The 14,919-nt window shown below is 34.1% G+C and overlaps 1 protein-coding gene across 1 annotated transcript; it reads right to left on the bottom strand.

Annotated features, from left to right (window-relative positions):
• Positions 1-1,159: 1,159 nt before the first annotated feature.
• On the bottom strand, positions 1,160-10,326 carry LOC120339354 (protein white-like). The gene is given in 14 exon segments (XM_039407460.2): positions 1,160-1,675; positions 2,113-2,195; positions 2,463-2,512; positions 2,514-2,558; positions 2,844-3,027; positions 3,399-3,549; positions 3,878-4,021; positions 5,084-5,212; positions 5,440-5,632; positions 7,057-7,189; positions 7,598-7,703; positions 8,225-8,395; positions 8,890-9,003; positions 10,234-10,326. Coding segments are annotated over 14 exon segments (1,701 nt in total). The 3' UTR covers positions 1,160-1,570.
• Between the last annotated feature and the right edge of the window lie 4,593 nt (positions 10,327-14,919).

Below are 14,919 nucleotides of genomic sequence, written 5' to 3' on the forward strand. Positions count from 1 at the left end.
TCTGAAACAGTTGCATATTATGGGACTTTTCTATTACCTAGCCTACTAATTATGCAAAAATAACTATAGTTCATCGCAGATATTCGAACATAAACGTTCAACAACTAATAAATTAGCGTTGGTGTGTGTATAGCTTCGCGCAGATATAAGTTTAGTGAGGTTCCATTACATTTCAACCCACGTACATTTGAACCCATGACAATTGCACCTGTATGCTATTGCACCTATGGAATTTTTTTTGTTTCACGGATAGTTAAACCCATACTAACCCTAACCCATGGGTTTTAGCACCCGCATATAGATTGAACCCGTGGATATACGCATGGGTTCAAATGTACGGTCACCGTTTAGTGGACCTTTCGGTGCTCTACCACCTTAGATTCTAGAACACGTTATTGAAAGCTCAAATCGTCACAGATTTCGTACGCTTGGGTGTGTGTACTTATCTATGATAGCGCTTTTAGATGCTTTCTGCTTATATCTTCGGAATAACCTGGGATGTTATGACTTATGACGAACCAACTATTTTTAAGCTTATGATTCTGCGTGACCCTTATTCATAATCTACGGTACTAATGAGGATTGAATGTACGTAAAAGTATGCTCGTGTTTGAATTTTACCAGGAGATAAATTTGCGACAAAGAATACTTCATTGCAGAACTTTGCAATATGGCGCCGAGTCATATCCTATATCTATAAAATAAAACATGTGGCATACACTTTTATCCGCATTTCAATTCAGTTTGAAGTTTGAGAAACGAATGACTTGAACTTCCAACGTTTTTGAAGCATTTTAAAATCTTTTGGATTTTTAAAGTCACTAATTTAATTTTTATCAGTTTTTCGCTTGCAATTAGTCGCCACTCAACAATAAATACAAAAATTAGTAATGCGCATATTCATTATTTATACTGCTCTATTATCCGGTTAACCGTCACATTAATATCCGGATATCAGATAGCAAAAATACTCTCGGTTATCAGGATAATCGCTATCCAGATAAACCAACCCTAGTAAGCACATCATCATGTATCGCGCTATCATGACGCCTCGTTTTTGTTGCCAAGACGTGAATCCACCATGCCGTCAGAGTGGATTTTGCGGTACAACTAGCCTATTGGACATCCCGAAGTTAATAACAGAAACTCGTGGTTAATGGGATACATTTTATTATTCAGAAGTAAATGACACCTATTATAATATATATTCAGTATGGTAAGTTCCGTTTGGTATGCTATCTCTGCAGATGTATCTATCATAACCCAGAGCATACCATTGATTTTGATGAACATACTCGTTTAAATAGTACGCTGCTAGAATTAGTAAGTAGAATACAATAATACCGCATTGGTTAAGATAGATACAACTATTGAAATCGTATACCAAATTAGCATCTTATATCCTAGCTAGACATTTATCTAAAGTCTACAGTTAAATTTACTAAAGTTTTGAACAATAGACCACATCACATTATGACGAATTCAGCTGAGTTCGACAGTCCTTGTAATGCTGTTTTTTGTGGTCTATAAACATTCAATATTATATGCATGTTTCATACATCTCAAGTGATCATCGAGTGCTGTCTCTCATTCGAAACAGCAAAATTAGAAATCCGAGAGTACGATATCCAACAAGAAGTGCGAACATCAAGCCAACATCTCTGTACATGTTTTCCTGCGATTAAAAAAAGAAACGCATTTTGGAAATTGCACTACAAGACAGCAGCTCAAATGTACTTTTCGTGGGAGGTGTTGAATAGGATGACGATCTGTCGCCAGTTAGGCCTAAAACATTCCATATACCACAAGATCTACACATATAGAGTTACAATACAAGGTATGTTAGATGGCGGTTATCAATTTTGGGAATCAACATAGTTGTTAGAATGCCCTACTGGTAGCAAACGACTTCGAACGACGAATACCGTACCCTACTCAAGTCTAGTCCAGTTTTTGAAGAAATTCATAAATTCAAAATTTGTACAGATGTGCAGGTGGAGCATTTGGCTGCGGAGCACTAAACTTGAGAGTGCCGGTAAGATGGCAAAGTCGCTTACGTTGCGTGCTCGGACTACGGCTTGGCATACATATTGCCATTTACACCTGACTTACCGGATGAAAATCAAATTCCTCGATAATCATCAACCCAGTTTCTTGTGTACATGATGTACTATTTCCTCCAGTCGATGGACAGGCTGTAAGATGTAAAGTTTCATATTTCATTGTGATATAGTGAAATCATTTATCATATTTTAGTTCAATAATATTATTCGCATAATGATCCATTGTTAGGGGCGGGATGTTCCCAAACGATTATACGCCACATAAATAATTTGTGTCATTACAGTATAAACAATTTTTAAAACTAAAATTCCTGGTTGTTTTATACTTGCTGAATTCATTTTGATAAAATATAATATTGTATTTAACTTTATTCAGCAACTTTATTTTCAAAAACTCACTCAAATTCCCAACGTTTTGCCATTGATTGATCGTCAACATTTCGTTTGTAAAACCAAGACAGATATTTCAACCAGACGAAGTACACTGGTATCGAACTGAAAACAAAGTTATATCTTGGTCGATAAAAGGCATCTTATCTACTTAGTGTTGTGAATTTTTTTATAACTCAGTAATAAAGTTATAAGATTAGTAAACTACGAGATATTTTAATTCAAATGGTGTGTATATAAAATTAATTGAAACCAGACTAATTTTCACGAAAAAATGGTGCATGAAAATATATCGGTTATTGCTAATATTTGTAATATCAATCCAACTGTACACTACATCGCAATTTTGTGTTCAGTTCACCTAAACCACATACGTGATTTCATACTTACTCTGCAGACAAGAAGAATCCACCGAAAAGCAGCAGTGGCATAATCAAAGGGGGTCCAATGGCCAATGCAACTGTTACTGTTGGAGACATACATGAAATCAGATATCCAAAAGATACACAAGTACTGACCAATAATAAACAGATACCGTAAAATACGAAGAATTCAGCAGCACCCGGGTATAGACCTGACAAGCAAAATGGATATCATTTAGTTGGAAATACGTTTCTTTATAAGGAATACGACCATCGCTCCCATATTGCATTACCAGTAATATTGTATATATATATATTTAAGTGTGCATGTTAATTAAGATTCATGCTTGATCTTGTGATTTTATCATCAAAATATTTTCTAGTTTGGAAATGGTAGTTGCTGGCAAGTTGACCACGCTCCGAGAAAACTTTACAAAAATACTCATAGATCTTGGTTTCTCCAGGATATTGCGAATTTCCGCCAAGTTTACCCATATGACAACATTTAAACAATGATGATGTATAACTATTGTTGACAGTTGAATACTTTTGAATAATTTTTTAGATATACCTTGTTACCTACCTAACATGAAATAAACTATCACCGAGTAAATAAGAGGTAAAATGATGTACATTGGTAGTTCAGCGACATTTTTTGAGAAAAAATATGCTGCAGTGCTGTACATTCCATTAAAATGTTCTCTTCGAAACAATGGGATCTCAGTCGGAAAAGCCTGTATAGGAAATGAAGAGAATAGAAAATGCGTCAAATGATGAAATTGTTGTTGTCATAACTCATAACAGCACGACAACAATTCATCCCATGTATTCTTACATTACTGCATTTAAATGAATGTTTGCCGTAGACATTTGCATTCGGTAGCTTATAAAATACTAAACTACATTACATATTATGTAGGGGAGTGTAGACGTTAACCTTCGTTAATCTGAGCATTGCAACATAACTGATTTCCCTACGTAACTTTTCAAGTTCAATAAAGAAAGAAAATAATACCCCGTATATATATTTTACAACTATTTTTTATAAATGTAAATACTTACGTTAATAACCCCAAATACATATGAAAATGTCAAGTTGATAGCGACAAGGAAAAGTGCTCCACTTATGTTTCGAACCTCACTGGTGTCGTATGGTTTTCCGAATGGAGTTCTGAGATATACCAGTCCAATGATCAAAGCCACAACCTAGAATTACCCCATTTATACATAAAAAGAAGGAAACTATGCCACTGGAAATAGGTTTGTACTTGTATCTGGTACAAGAGAGCAACCCTCAAATATATGGGCACGTAGACGAGAGCGAATCAGTTCTTACCCGTACCTTTGATGCTCTCAAGAAAGTTCAGGATTCCCAGTAGCAAGAATTTCGCAAAATCAAAGCGTACAGGCAGTCATCACGCGGACTATAATCCGCGTTCCCGTGGATAAAAATAATACAGCGAAATTTTAGACGAAATATCAAATTTCATAGAATTAATACAACATTTAGAAATAAATAAAAGTAATAGCCTTCTAGAATAAATTCCATCTTTAACTACTTAAAATTTCAAAGCAATTGGTCCAGTAATCAAAGAGAAAAGCGACTTTTTAAAAACGTGTCAAAGAACAAGAACAACAACACAATATTGAAACGATCGTTATGTCCACTACGTGTCCAAAAACAAATATTAAGACAGATGTGCACATTCAGACAAACCCAAGTAAGAGTAGATATTAAACTTAACCCATGAATACAAATGTCAAAACTTGTACAAGGAGAAATTCTCCACCCCTAACCCTGTACACGCTTAAAGAGATAGGATATAACTGTCATCGAAAATTAAACTAGGAGTGAAAAACAATATTGCTACATGAGGAATCGTCGGACCTCCTGAAGTATGCGCACCAAGATGGCGCACAACCTGAACTCAGGTTGTGTACCAGGTTAGGGTTCAGGTTATGCGACATCTTGGTGGGCATACTTCAGGAGTACCGAATCGTCGAAAAATTAGTGTGGGCACACAGGAGTGCCAACTTACAAACGTTGCTTACTAACCCCAAAGAACATTCATGTCAATACTTTACCTTATAAATAAACCTGGTATTTTTTTAAAAAACAATTTTTTTTTTATATTTGTATAAATTTCTGGAGCGCCCACTTAGGCGACTTATCTTCCTGCCACTTAACTACCACACTTCTTTCAACGACGAAAAACTACACTACTTTTTTAGCAACTCGATAATATATATATATAAATACGATCTCACTATAGTTTGACCCAATCGCACTCTCGACACCACTGGATCTCTGTAAATTGTTATCATTGCTCTTCCGAGGCAGGCAAGAAATTGATTGAATTGTCCTGTTTTATACGGCGATGATTTGATGTGAATTTCCTACAATGAAAAATTAGTTATTAATACTGACTTTGGTTTGAAAAGTCAAATGAAGTAAACTGAAAAGCAAATCGATTTTGCAAGATAGAAAACACGCCAACAAAGAATATATATATTTAACTCCATTGTTCAGCTTATAGATGAAGCGAAAGAATGAATCAGCAAGTCAATATAAAAACCAAATCTAACTATTTAAAAAGAACTTTATGTTAATTCATAAAACGTACATGATGATCATCATGATTTCCGAAGTCTTTTTCGATCATGCGAGCAATCGTCTTGCTGTTATCAGAATTTTTATAATGTTCAGCTAATTCTGCAATTTTTTCTTTGCAGCTTGCTTCCATGCCAGGTATGACCGATATTTCCATTATGAAATGATCAGCGGGATTGAAGTTTATTGGACATGGCAAGCCAACACTGCAAAAAAACGTGGATGAAAGTTTAAATAAAATTAGAAGCAACTTATATTGTTGATGGGAACAAAGTAATTTCAATCCAAAATACACATATTATCGTCTTCTCCCATACTGTTTTGATAACAATTTATAATAATGGAAGTATACTACCGGCATTAACTGCAACAAAATTGGTAATTTATGTGGATATCTACTCATCCTGACTATCATGTATCAAAATAATCTATTTTTGGCACTTTGAAAATATTATATGTAAAATTGCATTTGTTGTTTAGGTTAGATTTCTTGTAATTTAATCAGTGTATTATTTGATCAACACAGAATATCGTCACGCTAATAACCGAATTGCGTAAGTCAGTTTTGGCGATTTGGGGTTTTTTATAAAATAGGTATTTATGCAATGCCGCGCACTTGTCTGTTAACTCAGATTTTATTTTAAGAATTCATTGTTGTAAACTGCTTGTCCGAGGAAGTCTGACTCTGGTCGGACGAAACGTTACAGAAATACATTTGTGTTAGTGTGCAGCTGGACTCTTTAATTGAATAGAATACCCATAAAATAGAGATTTAGTATGACATGCACATTTGTGCAATTGTTTTGTCATAATGAATTATCATCGTTACCGCAGGACTATTCTGACGTCACAAACGCAAAATAACCTCAGCGAAGTATTTTCGAGTTTTTGCATCTCGGATTCTTGCTTAGCGCGTATTAATTTGAATTTATACTACAGTATAGGAAGACGTACACTTGTGATATTTACTGTCCGAGTCCAATTCACCTTGGTTGGCTTTTATATTGGGTGCATTGCTGTATTATTCTTTATATTTAATCTTAGTCTTATTTCGGTGGGTGTGCAGAACGTGTTATATTGATGAAATATATATTTTTAAACATAAAAAATAATGTAATTGAAACTGATTAGCTATTTTGGGGATTAGACATTGTAGATACTGAGAATTACATTCGTTTTTTGAATGTTTAGTTTTCATGACTGGTGCATATAGTAAAGTTGCAAAATTGCGTATGTCCCCATGTCATAGACACATTTTTGCCTAAGTCACAGTGCGCCATTATGACGTCACTTAACTGCGTCAAAAAAACTTAAATCCGGCTACGATCAAAAAATTGAACCATGGCAAATTATTGACTCTCGATGGCATAACAATATCATTAGGAAGTTTTTTACGTTTTCCTCAAAACTGCTAAAAATGACTTACGCAATTCGGTTATTAGCGTGACGATATATAATCTTTATTGGCCCTTCATCAACAGTTTGTTACAAGGTTCTGACATATTTTATTCTTACAGAGAGTTACAGCCTACTCAATCGATTTTTGAGAGCGTCAATCCTATGTGGAAAGAAAAAATACCTGCGATGGTTGTGTATTAAAAAATACAAGTACTGTAGAAGAAGGACCTACCTTGCATAATATTGATTTGCTTCTTCTCTTGGTCCGAGATAAATCATGTTTCCCAGGGCCAGCAAGAGGACATGGTCAAATAATGCAAACACTTCGGAACTTGGCTGATGTATTGTACACAACACCGTGCATCCTGGGAAGTGAAGTATCTCTTACTAATACGGTATTCTAAACATTATATTAAAAATCCCCTTTCCGCTTTAGTTAACGAGAGTACTTCTACATAAGTCAGATGTCTGGTCCAGCTCGAACAGTAGTTATCAAATTGGGCCTCCTACAGCTGTTGGATTTTCTAAATACGTTTCGTAACTAATTGATTGAAGTATTCATTTCGATCGATTGTTGTCATAGTTCTCAACTTCAACATATTGAAATCCTTTTATAATTATGTGAATAGTAAATCAGTTTCGCCGATAATTCAATAGCTTATTATATGGAACTTGATCGAATTATCAAGTATTGGCATATAATTTCCAATTGTATATTGTCATTCCCAATAACGGCAAAGTCGATAAAAGGCATTATAATAATCGATACTTGCCTTCTTTTGCGATTCGTTGCAAACATTCAACAAGAACTTTCGCTAAATAGGAATCCAATCCGGATGTTGGTTCATCGCAGAATAGCAGCGGTGGGTTTGTCAGCAACTAAAAATAAGGTTTAAATATTGATACTATAGGGTGATATCGTAACACTGATTCACACTTACTAATTGCCATATAGTCCAAGGACTCATAACTAACCACAATAATGGGTAGACGTATTTCTAATGATAACAAAAGTGTCAAAGAAAATTGTTCTTAAAAAGTATGCAGCAGTACGATAAATGTAAATCACAGCGCTGCTTACGTTGAAATTGACAAGCCAAGTATTACCGGTAGTTATTGAGTATTATTGACGATTAGAACCATGGAATTAGGTGTAATCAATAGTAAACCATAATAATGTAATTACTAAGTACCAATAATTTCCTTGCAGTTAATCACAAATATTAGCATTAAATAATAATAGTATATTAGGTTTGCCAAATTCTCTTGAATTTTCGGTCTATGAATGTTTTCAAGTTTATCAAATTGTCAGCAATATTTGTTGATACATTGTTACTATTGCTTTTATGTTACAAATCTTTTTTTTTATTCATTTATTCACAACAATATATGACACCCACCTCAGCTGCAAAGCTCAGTCTTTTCATTTCTCCTCCCGATATGGTTTTAGTTTTTCCAGGAGTTCCAATCATGGTGTTTTCACATTTACGTAATCCCATTTGATCCATAACATCATTCACACGGCTGAGTCGTTCGTTTTCGGACACTGAACTGTCCATTCGAAGTCTCGCCTGCATTCAAATGCTTGATTAGGTGATCATTTCTTCGCATTTTTATGTGAATAATTAATATGAACATATTGTATGATTTCAATGTGTTCACTGTTATAAACATAACGAAGTGCCTATTAACACAATAAAATATATTTATTGATATTGAGTTTAGTTTTAGTAGTGTAGGACTTACTGCAAGTAATTTGAAGGAGTCTGTTTCCAATTTGAATCTTTATATTTAAGATTTTGTATACAAATATGAGTAATACTAGTACATACATAGGCACTTGGAAGATAAACTGAAAATTTGCGTTTGCATACAAAAATATTTTTTGAAAACAAAGATAATTTCTTTGCATTTTGATACGAAAGAGAAATAATAAAAAAAATGAAGCTATTTAACAAACACAGATTAGTCAAGGAAATTGTTTTAATCTGAAATTGAAATATGATAACAGATTATGGTAAAAATCTATTCAGCTAGTCAAAAAAATGAGGTAACAAAATCTTACGCTGAACAAAAGATGTTCTCGTACAGTCATGGCACCCACAAACAAATCATCTTGCTGAACATAAGCTGATACATTTGTGATTTGTTCTTCCAGTTCTCTGCCGTTTACTTTGATCTAGCAAATGTGATATGAGTTTATTTGATTACTACCTCGCTTTGAGTTTAAAGATTACAGCATCCGAGTATGTCTCCTTTTCAAATATTTGTAATTAGGATTTTCATTATAGTCACATTGAAATAACTGTTTTTGCCCTTCTACGTAGGGGAGGACCAGTCTATTGGCGAGAGAATATTTGAAATAAAAGTGCATAGAATCAAAAAGTTGTTGTTATCGGGTTGTTTACCGTCATCAAATAAACCTGTTGAGAAGATAAATTTTAATATATATATATAATATGTCATCACATCACACCGAGTGCCAGCCACACCATTAAGTTATTATATATATATTACATATGGGCAATCTAAAATTATGAAATCAAAAAGTCACACCGTGATTCGGAAGGCGCCTGGGTTTGCGGTAAAATTAAAGTACTAATTCATCATCGTATTTTAGATACGAATTAATGTACTACCGGAGATAATTGGTTGGTTTATTTTAACTTTTGATCCTGCTTCTGATAAACGAGTCAACATATTCGGGTTTGGACCCGGTACAAACTTATAGCTCCGGATGGGACGGGTTCGCCTCAATAAAACTCAAAGCTATGTTCAAGACCGGAATTGCACAATTACTGTATGATTGTTTGTAAAATACCACATTATCTATTAAAGAACAAGTATTGTTTATTAACACACCCATAAGTTGTTTAAATTGCAAGTTTCCATTTAGTAACCACCGACATTTTATTGTTTTTTAAATCAAATATATATAGTGGAAAATCTTAACGTGTCGATTTATTATATATACCAACCGGATTAATTAAATTTTCAATGAGGTTGAAGAGAAGGAATATCAGTCGTAGGTAATAATAAATATTTAATTTAGTTGTGTTCAAGGTTCTGAGAATCTCAAGCAATATGACGTTCGTTGCTGTGTTATGGGCTTTGTCAGCTGTTCATCATACAATTTCTATTTACTCTTAAGGCGAAAGACCACACACATAAGGTGAGTGACCGGGAGGATGATGGCGCACACTCACCCGCAATGGCAGGTTTTGTTTATTTTCCAAAGTGTTGTCGAGGATACAGATATCTGTGAAAAGTATTACGTTACGTAATTTTCGTTTTTGCGTGATCTTAAAAAAATATGGAAAAAAATTTGATTCTGAAGGAAAATTAATAAAATGTAGAATCCTTTTTGTTGTTTCAATGTAAACTTTATTTTTTCAATTCTTTGCCTTACCTCTCCTTTGATAATTAAGTTTTGACGGTTTCTCCAAGTCAAAGCATTCAATAATGTAGATTTTCCTGCTCCACTGGATCCCATTATTGCCATCACATTTCCAGGCTCAGCTATTCCATTCACTACATAAAAATTATATTTCTATCATTCGTCCAAAAAGTCAAATCGGTTGAAAGTCTTAATTTTCAAACAATGCGGACAAAAAAGGCATATACTTCAAAAACATCTTCATATCAACAATATTGTTTTTGACTTCGAAAGCAAATAATAGCAAAATTGAAGGTGCGGTTGATTCGCCTTTGCAGGCTTCCGCGTCCAATACGAATTTCGGTATGATTTTATAATATGTAACTAAACGAAATATTTAGAATTATTTAGAAAGAGACGCCAATAAGGATTATTATTTCTTACAAAAAAAAATGAGTTATTTCAGTTGGTGTAAATTTCAAATCATCTTTAAACAAAAATATTTCTGAGTCTCAGTGATACTGCTTACATAACTCTACACAATGTATTTTCGCCCATGTTCTTACCATTCTGCAAAATAGGTTTTCCCAGCACTGGTGCATCATCCTTCTTTCGCTTTAAACACGAAAAAGCGGAGGTTTTAGGTTCCGCATACACGTATAAACTTTTCCATGTCAACCTAACTCCTTTTCTAGATATTCTATTCGTTTCTGGTGTAGGTTTGGCGGAAAAATTACTGTAAACGTTTGGTTGGCGACTTTGGCTTCCACGAACACCGTTATCTCCTGAACAACAGATACATAATTGAATCAATTAAAATAATATTGTTATTTCAAAGTCATTCCAGATAAAATTCAAATTTACAAAATTACATTCAACATTTGGGCAATTATTTTCTGCAAAACGACAAAACTTACAGAAGTGATAATCCCAGCTTAGAACAAGCGTGAATAACATTCGATGGGTGTGTTTAGATTTAGAAGATGGAACCAGTGGATGAATCTTCAATATATGAAATATGTATGTATCTGTTATGCTATCCAAGATGGTGATGTCGACATAATCCTAGTCACAGTTATCAGGTGACAATCATAGCCTGTCACAATGCGCCGACCATTGATTGATTAAACTGGCATATACAGGCACCGATAACTTATGATAGAACGAATACCGTAGTCTTGACGGTTTTAACTATTGGCTACAGTCAAAACATTGGCTATTATTGTTTTTTCAATCTATTTTTACCAAACAGAATTTGCAGTTATGTCAGAAGTGTCATGGCGCAAACTTTTCTAGCGACCCCCTATAACATTTTTTGTTATTTCTAGTGTTTTTGGAAAAATTGAATACTCGTATATACAGTGTAAATTTGATGTATACTGCAATCAATCAAGTCGAGAGCTGCTGAATTTGTTTACTCAATATTCAAGATCAAGTCTGAACCAGCCCAAGTTACAGCTATGAACAAAATAAATTAGGCGACTTTACTGAACACTTGAAATAAAACAATAAAATCTAATTCACGATATGACGGTTATTACCTCCATAAAACCCAAGTCTAATAAATCTTTGTGTACGGTAACTTTTCATTTTAGGCGTAGCAGGGTTAATTATTTACCAACGAATAATAAAAAGTTGAAATTGGAACATTTTAACGATACTATATAAACAAAGTACAAAATGATAAAAAAGATGAACAAAATATGGAAAAGAGGGGAATTATGTCCATGAAATGGTGGATTTATAGAATAATTTCACGGTAGTAAAATATTGCAAATGTGAGGACTTTTTGAACACATTTAGTTGTGTACGTATAAGCATTCGTCTTGTATTTAGATTTTCCTATAGCAAGTGTCATATACTTAAATATCTATTAACTTACGCGATGAAAAAGATGTTTGCTCCACCGAGCCATTTTTTACTTTGGCATTCTGACCAATTGTTTCTCCCGTCATCAAATCAGCGTATGGATTGGCATATCCAATCTGTAAATTTTTATACCTTCAAATGTTGTCAAGTGTTACAATATTCATATTATATTACAGTCGCCAGCAAATTTCGGCCTGGAACCAAATTTTTTGTGTCCCTCGAGCGCCTTCACTTTTAATTTGAAAAGACAAAGGTTGCCCACAAATTTATTATTACTTGCGCTGTTGTGCAGCGTTTGTTTTGTAGTAATTAGCCGAACGTGTCAACAATTAGTTGTGATTAACACAGAAACAGGAGTTGCAGATAAATCATAATTGGAAGTTTAGTGTGGCGATTGTTTTTGGCAGAAGTTAGTGCAGCCCGCGCTACCGGCACGGTGTGTATTTGGCCCAGTATACTGGATAAAGTTTGCCGACCACTTTTGTATTAGGTCATTTCAAAGTTAAATATAAATGGTACTGTAGGAACGGATTGGGATAAATATTCTGTGCTGGCCTAGATAAAAAAAAAATTAGAAAACGTATTTGTCGGTCCAAACATTAAGTGACAATATCCACTACATCGACCCTTTCAAGAAAATTATATCTTCAATATGAAAAGTTTTCATTATTTGTAAAATAATATAAGTAGTCTAATATTCTCTAGTTAAAATTGCAGCTTCCAATTCCTATAAGGCTTATATTTAAACTAGCGGGTACTGTATGTCAGTTTTATTTCAAGTCTTTTTAACTCTTCAACAATAAAATGGATTTGTGTAGCTTTATATTTCATAAATATGTTCCTAAAAAACTTACCTCAATATTGATATCATTTTCCATTATTCGACAAGGTATAATTTCTCCTCCACTCTCGATATTTTAGCACAAATGCGGGCCTATACGGACCCATGACTGTTATGTACTATATATAATTAGCTTTCTTCTTAGAGACAAATAAATGAGTGTTTACTACGCAACGAAACTAATCTAAATACCTTGAAAAATCACCTAATGGACATTCGGGAGTATTGACCTATTAAGATAGGTTATGAAACCAGATATTATGTTTGGTAAATCATAAATGTGTGTTATATTTATCCAGTTCGGACTAATATCAAAGGCCGTGAGGTCATTTATTCTAGCATACATTTATATAACTGTGTGGCGATAAAAATCAGATACAGATGGATATTACGGAAATTCCTTGATATTTGGACCTGTGTCGACGTCGACACAAAACATTACACATTATGTAAAGAAACATTATAAAAAATAATTGTTGGACACAAAATGCACTTATGGATCATTCTGCTGAATTACTATCGTTGTTGTTGCGATCACTCAACACTATCTTCATTATCCTACTGATTTACAACTCCGAAGTGGGATGATGGAAAAAAGTGGAATGAAAAAGCTCGACGTGAATTTTTTATTCAAAAAGCTGCATCCAGAAGGACCTGTAGTGATTACTTACTGATTAGGGCCGCCATTTGCAGTCGTAACTGAGCTAACTCATTGTATTCCACCAAAACCAAGGGTGTATTGTTTTATATTTAAAACTGACAACAGAAGAAGGAAATTCCCACATTACTATACTGGAGCGCTAGGTGGACATTAAAATGGAAAATATATCAATACCTACAGCGTATTAAATTGAGAAGGTGATGAAGAACGGCAAAGAGCCCTCTTAAACATAGCAGAAGCAATGTGGTAAAAGCTTCTGAGATTGTGTACACTGTATAGTAAAGGCACTGAGCGACAAACTACCATATATTTCATTTCAGCCACAGGTACGTGTATCGCAGATCTTGATACAAAAAAGAAATATCAGAGTTTTGCAAACTTTGAATAAGCGGCATAAACCGTTCTGAAAAGGTTTATGGTAACTATCGAGACTCCCAAAAGTTCGAGAAATCCATGAAACCCTGGATATGCACTATTTTGATATTAGAAAACTAAAAAAAAGATCTTTTGTATATCTGATAAATGATAATTCTCAATATGTTATATTTCCCTTTTTACAACATGTTGTTCTTTTATGAGTTAGTTTGATAAAATTTACATGAATGTTGTGGAATGGTTTGCAGTATTCGTGATACGGGTTTGAAATGTTCGGTGGCATTTTCTTGCCCTCACGCAGGCTGAATTGTTATGTGGGTTTACCTGTTGAATGGGATTTCAATATAGGCCTACGTATTAGTTCTCGTATTTTGTTATGAAGAAGGTATGACTGTGGGATTTGTTTCCGAAAATAATCTGGTGCGATTGATTTTATTCTAAATTTCAGTCCTTTACCATTGATTATATTGAATCTAATTATTTATACACTTATATATCGTAAAAACAGATTAGATATGGCTGACGCGATAACTCAACAGGAAAAGGATTTGGCGGACAGATTAAAAGCAGCTTGCACACAATATGGAGATGAGATAGTTACCAAACTAAAATAATGTTCGGACATTTTATATAAAATGGGTAAATTATATATGCATAAAACGGAAACATCAACAAGTGTGACACAAAAGCTGGGTTTGCTACATTAGCTAGCAACTTACTTAGGAAGAAGTACAGCTATCTACAGAATATGAAAGAGTGCAAGAATATTTCCGATGATTTGCCGTGATTTGTCAAGTCGTTTTGACAGGCTTGGGTAAAACAATCATTCGTAGTGTCGGTGTCAAATCTATCAATGACTTATATTCGGAAGATAAATCGAAAAATTGGTATTATGATATGTTCACAACGAGCGGAGTATGTTTTGATGGAATGATTCCATATTTCTTGTAATACGCAACTTGGGCGACAAGAA

This window comes from Styela clava, chromosome 9 (assembly GCF_964204865.1).
Source record: "Styela clava chromosome 9, kaStyClav1.hap1.2, whole genome shotgun sequence".
Taxonomy (NCBI): Eukaryota; Metazoa; Chordata; class Ascidiacea; order Stolidobranchia; family Styelidae; genus Styela; species Styela clava.